This window comes from Labrus mixtus, chromosome 9 (assembly GCF_963584025.1).
Source record: "Labrus mixtus chromosome 9, fLabMix1.1, whole genome shotgun sequence".
In the NCBI taxonomy this organism is placed as follows: Eukaryota; Metazoa; Chordata; class Actinopteri; order Labriformes; family Labridae; genus Labrus; species Labrus mixtus.
In genome coordinates, this window is record NC_083620.1 from 27,331,004 (window position 1) to 27,341,491 (window position 10,488).

A 10,488-nucleotide genomic window follows, 5' to 3' on the forward strand; every position below is an offset into this window, starting at 1 on the left:
GCAGGCGTCTCTCCAGTCCTGCCAGTGGGGGGCAGCGTGCTGAACGAGAGAGAGGACAGGTGTTTAGTCTCAAACTGATGATAAAAAAACTCAAAACTGCAGTTCCTTGAGTGGCCACTTGAGGTTGCCTCCAGCAGGTGAGTGAACTCCCATAGACCTTCTAGTAAAGATGCAAAACTTTACACCAGTTACAATTATATTATTTTATTTTGCATTTTCATTTTGTTGGTGTGATTTTATTGACCATATTCAATTCTAAAAATGTAAATTCTGGTTAGCGTTTTTTGTTTTGGATTTTGAAAATTTAAAAAAAAAATCAAAAAAGACCAAGTACTTTCATCTTTCATCACAAGAAGTACACTGATTTACACAAGTCTCTTTGAATGGAGGTCATTGGGTATCCACCACCACCTCGTTAAAACAGCGTCATTCTGTTCTCTAAGAACTTTGGCGGTGAAAATACCAAAATGCAAAACCTGAGGTTTTCAAAATGGCAAACCACAGAGCGTTGGGCGAGGTCACGAGCAAAGCCAAATAAAACACAAATGTGTTTGAGTATTCTTTGTTTGACCTTTTTTAGGCGAGCCGAGATGCAAAAACATGCGCATTTATTGACAGAGTGACCTACAGACCAACAGCTCATAAAACACGTGTTCATGTTCCTGTTAGACGAGAAGCAGCTCAGAAAACGACCTCACTGGACTCTGATATCAGGGTCAGACTGAAGCTCCTTTAAATACTGAGCATGTGTGATTGTTACCAAAGTAATCTTTTATTAATTAAGATGAAAGAAATTAAATACATATTGATAAAATGATAAAATAGCTTCTTCTTCAAAGCTTACAAAAAGGTTTTTTTCATGATTCACAGAATGATGTTTAATTGAGGAGCGAGGGAACAGAGGCGGGCCGAGGTTCAGAGACTTCATGTCTGCCACAGCTCAAACAACAGGACAAACAAGTGTGTGTCTGCGTAAAGGATGCTACTGTGAACACCCTGAACCTCACGTGCCTGTGGTTAACCCTCCCCCTCCCTCCCTATCTCCTTTCCTCTCTCCTTCCTTTACAATCTTCCTCCCTCCTTCTTTCTGTATCAAACTGCTCGTTTAGAATATAATGAGTCTGACTGTGCTTTTTGGCCCTTGCTGCGTTGTAAACAACACACACGATTTCCTCTGTTTCCCCTCGAGAATAAAGTCTCTGTCTGTCTTTCTCACACACACACACACACACACACACACACACACACACACACACACACACACACACACACACACACACACACACACACACACACACACACACACACACAGGTTGACAGACAGAGAAGGAGACAGTTCAGTGAGGGCACAAACCCCTGAAACCGGCCGCACATGTCTGCAAACAGGCTATTACGCCCTCATAAAGTGTGTGTGCGTGTGTGTGTGTGTGTGTGTGTGTGCTTGTGTGTGTGTGCTTGTGTGTGCGCAAATCCAATCCATGTCTGACTCAGAGCCGAGAGTGGGTGACGTCATCTTTGTTTGTGTGCATAAGGCGGGAGGGAAGGCAAGGGCGGGAGAGAGAGAGAGAGAGCAAAGGGGAGGCACGCGTGTGTGTGTGTGTGTGTGTGTGTGTGTGTGTGTGTGTGTGTGTGTGTGTGTGTGTGTGTGTGTGTGTGTGTGTGTGTGTGTGGTGGGGGAGTGCTGTCGAGCGGCTGCCAATTCCTCACGCGATGTAGTGTACAGAGGGAGGGAGGGGCGAGATTAAGACATGACAATAAAGAGAAACAGAGAGAGACGGGAACATACCGTCATCTATTCTTCTGTGTGTGTGTGTGTGTGTGTGTGTGTGTGTGTGTGTGTGTGTGTGTTCAATCAAACCAAATTACTATTGATGTGATTTGAAGTTTTTTTTTCATGTGTCAGGTAAAAGAAATCGACTTGTATTAATCTACAAAGAGAAAAACTGATGTTTGTTAAAAAAAGAGTGTGAAAGATGAATAAAGGAAGAACAGTGAGATGAGTTTGATATTAAATGAGTGAGGGACAGAAGCATGAAGAAGAGACAGAAATCTGATGACTGATCAATAATTAAGACAAGAGATTCAATTTATACAGAACCACAGAAATAAAGGGAAATCAGCAAGAGGAAACAGAGGAGAGAGGAGAAAAAGTGGCACAAATGACATCGATTCACTCTCTCTCTCTCTCTCTCTCACACCCGTATTGATCGTCCTCCCTCCTCCCTCATACACACACACACACACACACGTGTAATTAAGCACGCAAACTCACATGCTCACTCATGCAAGAACGCAGCACGGACGGATCAGAATCAATGTGACTGTGCTGCTTTCAAGGACGTGGGAGAAAAGGGAACCCACTAATCCTCAGATCAGCTCAGGTGAAGGTAAAACAAACTCACTGCACCGGCAGCGATGATGACGCCGTCGCCGACCGAGTGTTCAGGTGTTGTTTACACGTTGATAATTAAAGTTGGACCTGCGTCAGAAACCTCCAGCAGCTTTTTGTTGTTGTTGTTGTTACAACACGTGTGCCAATCAACATCCCAGTTTCACTTTTTTTGGAACGAGTCACAGAATCAAGGTTTGAAGAGTTCAATGATTCATCGGTAGGTGTTTGAAAAGTTTAATTAGCAACTAGTTATATAATCAGTTAAAAGTTCTGGGTCACATATGAAACTTTTCCAACTTCAGATTTTGTACGTTCAGTTGTGAAAAAAAAAAAATTAGCAGATTTAAGACATCGTTTTAAGTTTTTGGGAAATTAGCCAGCTGACAAATCCAGAATAAAATCTGCAGATTCAACGAGTTTTGAGTTACAATTCCCCCCCAACCCAAACTCGTCATAGAGTTCAACTAAAAGGAACATAGTCGTAAGCCCCTTCTTACCGCTCTGTGCAGCACCGTGGCGTTGTACTCATCTCCGATCATCCTCAGCTGGTGAGCCACTCTCCTGATCTCCAGCTCCTGCGCCGCCTCACCTCGGCGCGCCATGGAGGGCTGTGGCTCGTTCTGTGGCAGCAGGTCGGGCAAAGGTCCCAGACGGCTGGAGGCATCGGAGTGCTCCTCTCCTCTCTCCGAGTCTGAGGCGAGAGAGACGGCAGAGCACATTAAAGAAAACAAAAAATACCAACAAAGAAGAAGTGATTCCTCCTGCTCCTTCATCCTAACTCTACCTCTCTCTCTCTCTCTCTCTCGCTCGCTCTGGAGGAGAAATGTTCACTTTATTGGGAGCCTCTGGTTATGCCTAATTGATTCTCAACAAGCAGAGAACATTAAAAGCCTCCTTACACACTAATGTAGAGACATTGATGTGGAGAGTATCCTGTACACACACACACACACACACACACACAGTAACACACACAGGGACACAGACCGACACCACACCAATAGAGTAAACAAACACACTCGATATCCTCAGTCATCCCCGCTGTCAGGCCGTTAATGATCCGAACACTTGAAGTGACTTACAGACTGGTTAAATCCTGTTCTGTCATATGTTTGTACATGCATGTTTGTAAACAAACACACAAACACACTCGATATCCTTTTCAGTCAAAATGTATTTTTTCTTGTGACCGAAATAAATAATTACTACTAAAAAAAAAACATTCAATGTCCGTTATTTGGAGGATGCAAAGGATGTAGCAAAGCTTTAACTCCAGTGATATTGGTCCATTCAGATGTAAAAGACCTTTCTGAAGTCCTTCTGGTGTCTCATAAAGATGTTAAGGTTACATTTATGTCTCTTTAAAAACAGACGGGGAGCAGAGGAGGTGAAACTGGAACTACAAAATATGTTGGCTGCATTTTGGTGCTGACACCATAACTGTGATTAAAACATTAAATCACTCAATTTAGGTGCCTAGGACTAGTGTGTAGTCCTCACAATCGGTCTTTTAAAGGTCTCGGAATCAAAATAAATGTATAATATGTCATCAATGTCTTGGTTGGTTTGGTCTTATCTGTCTATCTAGGACTTGTATTCTTGTTGCCATGGTATCAGAACAGGTATCAATTCTGGTTTATTTTTACTAGTATTGTATGAACGTTTTAAATTCTGGTGTTGTGACATCCCTGGTGTAAACATGCGCGATGTTAGCTCACATTAAATGGAAAGTTTGACTTTTTAAATGCAGAGAAAACAGGAAGTGATTGAGTAAGTAAGTTTTGTTATTACGCAGAGCGTCATCCGTCCTGACTTTTAATTAATAATGAACAACCAGAAGAAGTCGCTGTTTATTTCTCCGGTTTGACACAAACACACATTAGTGAAGGAGTCTGATCGGCTGACTTATTTTCCTCTTCATGGAACTTGGGAGAGTAATCTCTTAATCTGCTTAATAAGTCTGGTATGGAGAGGTGCTCTGTGTGTGTGTGTGTGTGTGTGTGTGTGTGTGTGTCTGTGTGTGTTTACAGACGTTGTATTCTTTTAAACACAGATACCTGTACCTTCTGTTTGGTTAAATCAAACAACAAACACGCCTTAACCCACTCAAAGGATTTCTATTAAAGCTGATGGGTGAATGTTTTGGTTCTTCATTACAGATATTAGTGTGTTTGTTTACTATTTATTTGTGTTGATTTAAGTACTTATTTATTAGTTATTTGTCCTTCTTATTGTAGTTTCTTAAATGCATTCAACCCTAATTTATAAAGAGGAGTATTGGCAGCGTCATAACTTAACATATCTCACTGTGACAAGAATTCAAGAGCACTTACACATCTTTTTTTAATGAAAACTATTTAAAGTTTTTCCCAGATTATATTTGTTGGCCTTTGTTTCACATTCTAAGTTATTCTGCATTAAACTGTCCTGCACAGTGAGGTTTTGATTATGATTATTAATCATCCTCCACATGGACACACCTTTGACCCTCAGCTTCTCCATTTACTTTAACGTTTTTCTTTTCTTTTGCACGATGCCCGTCTCTCTCTCTCTCTCTCTCTCTCTCAGAGAAACAGACATCCCTAGCAACCACAGCATCTGCTTTTCTAGGAGGATTAAAACTGATCCTTTAAAGATGCAGGTGACTAGACGGAGCGAGAGAGAGAGAGAGAGAGAGAGAGAGAGAGAGGGAGAGGGAGAGGGAGAGAGAGAGAGAGAGAGAGAGAGAGGGAGAGGGAGAGAGCGGGGGAAAGAGAGAGAGAGACAGAGAGAGAGAGAGAGAGAGAGAGAGAGAGAGAGGGAGAGCGGGGGAAAGAGAGAGAGAGACAGAGAGAGAGAGAGAGAGAGAGAGAGAGAGAGGGAGATCGGGGGAAAGAGAGAGAGAGACAGAGAGAGAGAGAGAGAGGGAGAGCGGGGGAAAGAGAGAGAGAGACAGAGAGAGAGAGAGAGAGAGAGAGAGAGAGAGGGAGAGCGGGGGAAAGAGAGAGAGAGACAGAGAGAGAGAGAGAGAGGGAGAGAGAGAGGGGGAGAGAGAGACAGAGAGAGAGAGACAGAGAGAGAGAGAGAGCGGGGGAAAGAGAGAGAGAGACAGAGAGAGAGAGAGAGAGAGGGAGAGAGAGAGGGGGAGAGAGAGACACAGAGAGAGAGACAGAGAGAGAGAGAGAGCGGGGGAAAGAGAGAGAGAGACAGAGAGAGAGAGAGAGAGGGAGAGAGAGAGGGGGAGAGAGAGACAGAGAGAGAGAGAGAGAGAGCGCGGGGAAAGAGAGAGCGGGAGAAAAAAAAAACAAAATGGGAAAACCCTGGCCTGTTGCCAAGGTAACTCTACGGCAACACTCCTGGAGACGTCGCCGTGTGTGATTGGCCGACAGAGCAAGGGGCCCAGGCTGTGATAGGGTGGATGGGATGGAAAGGGGGCGGGGCTAAGGGATAACACTGTCTGTTTGATTGGGTGGACAGACTGACAAGGTAACAGAGAGACCCCCTGACCAGTTAAAGACGGGGGGCAGGAGGTGGTGTAGTTGCCGGGTGGAGGGGTGGAGGGTTGTAAGGCGGGGGGGGGGGCATTTAAAATCAAAACAAAGCAGAAACAGAAGAAGCTTTTTTAGGACTGATTACTTCCTTATTTTGAAGACGCTGTATCCGTAATAACAACACAATTTACAAACTCAAATCACTGATAAACTCACCTACAAACTGACATTACACCAAACTAACACACTAATCAATAAACCCGCCCAGCGACCAGATACAGGGACTGACTCACCCGGGATAGTGAGTCTATAATCCTAACCAAACTGGTTAATTACAGTTTCTAAATCGAGTGTTTCTCGGCTTCACTTGTGAATTGATTTATTGATTTGGAGGCTCATGCATCAACTGAAACGTGTCTCATGTATTCACTCGGTTGTGGAGCAGCTTATCAACGTGTTAACTTTTCTGTCAGGATGTGGCTTAAAGAGAAGTAGAGTTATTAACCAGATAACTAACAGACAACTTCAAGTGTAAACGAGCTTCCTGTTGCCTAAATGCACAAAGACATTAAACAAAACAACAATTAAATAACTGGACAAATTACAGAGAAGAAGTAAATGACTTCCTAATTGACACCCTTACTCTGTGATTGTCTGACATGCAGGTAAACACATTACCTTTAAGCTGAATATCTGAATCAACTCGTTCAGAGATCCACAGTGGGACTATGGTTAAGCATGCCATTGCAAAATTGACCGGTCGACTCGTAGAGATGATGAAAGTGTCTGACTAATCAATGAAGTCTGAGAGAGGCTAATTAAATAATTGACTTACTGACTGGATGCTGTGACTCTGACAGTGTGATTAGTAGACTTGACAGATAAGCCTGATCACTGACAAACATGACTACATGACTGAATAAATGAGCTTATGAACGAGCTCCCCCGAGAGCTCTAATGAAGAGACAAAGTTAAAGGAGATCAAACAAAACTTACTGACTGACTTGATTTTCAGAGCTGACTGGCTGGAGGAGGAAATGCTGCAGATTTTTTTTTTTTCTCTGCTGCTGCAGAGAGAGCGCCGGGGACATGTCTGAACATGCCCACATGCACAGCTGACCTACAGCTGAGAGAGGAGGAGGAGCAGCAGGAGGAGGAGGAGGAGGAGGAGGAGGAGGAGGTGGGCAATTATCTGTTTTCATTGTTACAAATCTGTCACAACACGGCGGCTCAGTGCCAAATGTAAACCGGCCTTTCCTGCAACCTGCTGAGCCCCTGCTGCCTCCTGAATTTCCCCTTTTACAGCCTCCAGGAAACAAATGTTTAGATTGGTACATCCTATGATGATTTACATTTCGCTGCAATCAGAGCGCTACGCCATGAGCAAACACACGGGACAGAATGAATTAGCTTACTGGCACTGACTGAGCAGAATCTCTTTTAAAGGCAGGAAAACAATCAACAACTTGTCGACATTTTTGACTATCCAGAGTGGTCGCTTTTATTCCTAAAAGTCGACATTAGAAACAGCGAGAACCATGATCTTAAAAGTGACTTTCCCTCATCAGACTCAAAACAAACTGTGGAGTTTCTTACACTTCATTTTTGGCTTTAATGGCCGTTGTTTGTAATCTCCCCTCCTCACATCTTCTGAACTCCAGCCATCGGGGGAACAAAACCAGTTTGAGCGGTTTTTGCAGTCTGATTCCCTAACACAGTGTGTCCTGCTGGATTCTAAAAGCCACTGTTGAGACACGTGTTTATCTTTGTGACAGCTGTAACACATCCTCTCCTTACACCGTCCTGCCCCCATCAACACTGTCCAAACAGTCTCCTGTCATGGAAACACGGCCCGGCGGGGGATGCACACACCCGATACTCTCCCTCCATCTGATAACATGGATGTTTATTTTTTGGGTGTAGGTCTGATAGCTGCTCCCCTGCTCCCCCTCCCAGCTGATGCTTCATATGAACATGCATTCATATTATATCTGCAGCTTGTTCCTGCAGCGGTAAAAGCTGCAAGCTTAGGTCATAAATCAAATCCAGCTCTGTTGTTGCTCTTCCTGGCAGGCTTACCGATTACTGATAAAGATCTTAGAGATATATTTGCACACTTTCCCTGTCAGTCAAAACACAGGGAGAGCCGGCCCACATGTTTCATGATACCTTGCTACAACTTACGCTGTGCTTTTAAAAGGTTTTTTGATCCTGCTCTAAACTGTATGTTTTAGAGTCCAGCATCTTTTTGCTTTAGTTATAAGTAGACATTATGATCTCACCTGACTGCTCTCCTGAGAAGGCACAGGATGCTCCTCCTCCACCTCTCTCCTCCCTGTGATTGCACGGCGGTGAAGGAGGAGGCGTCGGTGATGGCGATGGCGATAACGCAGGAAACTGCTGGTGAGTCTGGGGCTCGTCCTGGCCCTCGGGGTGGGGGTAAGGCAGCGGGTAGGAAAAGTAGAGGGCCTGCAAAGGGCGCAAATGGTGCGGGTGCATGCCGGCCCCCGCGCCAGCGCTGCCGGTGGTGGTGATGGTGGCGGTGGTGAGCAGGCCCGGCCAGGTGTGGAAAGGCCGAGGCAGCTCCATGCGGCAGGTGCTGTGTCCAGGAAGAGGGCTGTTTCCTCCTCCTCCGGTTTCCCCGACGCTCTCGATGGTCTCTGCACGGGCCATCTCAGAAGAAGCCTGAAGCAAAAGATATGGAGATTCATTTATACACATTCATCAATTAATTTATACACATTCATCAATTAATTTATACACATTCATCAATTAATTTATACACATTCATCAATTCATTTATACACATTCATCAATTCATTTATACACATTTATCAACACACACCGATGAATGAACAATGGACAACATGAACTGTTACATCAAATTAATAGCTGCCACAACTAATGGAGTAGCTGTCAAATTTTAAATTGATTACCAATTATTTGGCTCATTGATTAAATAAGAAAATAATAAACTGATCAATCAAATGTTGTTTTTTTTATTGAATACTGCTGCATAAAAACACATTTTAATAGAAATGCTTTTCTGAACCTGTTCCAATAAAATTCAACGATATCGATAAAATATAAAACCACAGAAAAAGAGCACGTAAAAAAAACGTGAGTATTTTTACGTTTACAAAATAAACAGTTCTAATTTTAGCTCCATTGTTTTTCTCCTCATCCCTCCGTTTGACCCACCGACCTATATTGTCATGTGACCACTAGGGGGCGTCTCCCCCTGCAAAGAGCACGAGACCCGTGTTTGTAAACAAATCCGTGCCGACAGAGCACGAGGAAGCACACACACACACACACACACACACACACACACACACACACACACACACACACACACACACACACACACACACACACACACACACACACAGTGAAACGACGAGGGCAGCAGAGGTGAGCACACGCGAGTTTTATCTGATCATAAGAAGCAAAATATCATCGTTTATCCTCTTTATGCTGTTTATTAAAACATCAGGAATGACGTCATAAAATGTTAATTTCTTTCCAACACTAAAAACCCAACTTTTACCGGAAACAGTCGATTAAAAGTGACATTTAAAAAAAAAAAAAATAGAAAGAAAGAAGCGATGAAATCTAAATTATAGGTTAGAAAATTCAGAGTGTCCAAAGTGTTAATGAAAGTTTTTGACAGTCCAAATCGACATATGGGCTAAAGATCACGACCAAGATTTCACACTGAAGTATTTTCAAGATATCTGGACTTAACCTTTTTTTTTTTTTTTTTTATATCTGACATGTCTGGACATGTTGCAAAACCACTAAAGAATATAATACATGTAAACTCACTTTAAAACAAACAAACAAAAAAGCTAAAAGTCGGAATTAAAACTGTAAATATTTTATAAAAATTAAGAAAATTACTTTAAAAAAAAAAAAACAATAACAGACAATCCCCCTCTCTCTGCTGGACAGCTGGACAGATGATGCAACTTTGCCCTGTCATATTTACAAACCGACTTCTGCACCGGTTATTTACGGTAAAGCAGTTGACTTACTAGATGTGTGTGAGGCTCCGTGGTGAGGCTGTCCGCAGGTCACAGGTGAGGCTGTCCGCAGGTCACAGGTGAGGCTGTCTGCAGGTCACAGGTGGGGCTGTCCGCAGGTAACAGCTGCACATCAGAGGGGATGACAATGTGCCAAAAAAAAACGCGACCACCGGCAACACGATGTTAGAGAAAGAGTGCACGGTGTCAGTCCATCTCAAAGTGTCTTCAGGTTGGATTGTCTCAGTTGATCTTCGGCATGTTTCCCGTCGCAGGTTAACCCATCAAAATAAAAGAGTCGACGAGTAACGGAGAGGCTGGATGTCTGTACCGCTCTCTGTCCGGGGATGTTCAGTCTGAGCGGGTTTCTGCTGTTGCTGCTGCTGTATGGAATACTACCGCTGTCAAGAAATACCAACTTCCGGTAAGAGCTTTCAAAAATAAAACCAAGCTGACCACCCAGTCCTGCATCTTCCTGCACAGTTGCACCGTTTTCCTTTTTTTTTTTTTTTTGCACAAACTCCTCGTATGTGTCAGCGTACTTGGCAATAAACCTGATTCTGATTCTCCAGAGTTCATGTGTTTATGGATCCAGCTGACG

The 10,488-nt window shown here is 43.4% G+C and overlaps 1 protein-coding gene across 1 annotated transcript in view; it reads right to left on the reverse strand.

Annotated features, from left to right (window-relative positions):
* LOC132980855 (uncharacterized) overlaps positions 1-10,267 on the reverse strand; it is a 14,182-nt gene extending 3,915 nt beyond the window's left edge. The window contains exons 1-4 of the mRNA XM_061047208.1: positions 9,900-10,267; positions 8,145-8,547; positions 2,890-3,083; positions 1-39 (exon numbers count right to left, since the gene is read on the reverse strand). The exon at positions 1-39 is cut by the window's left edge and continues 3,915 nt beyond it. Coding sequence (XP_060903191.1) covers positions 1-39; positions 2,890-3,083; positions 8,145-8,535 — 624 coding nt within the window. The 5' untranslated portion in view covers positions 8,536-8,547; positions 9,900-10,267. The remainder of the gene's footprint in view (positions 40-2,889; positions 3,084-8,144; positions 8,548-9,899) is intronic.
* Between the last annotated feature and the right edge of the window lie 221 nt (positions 10,268-10,488).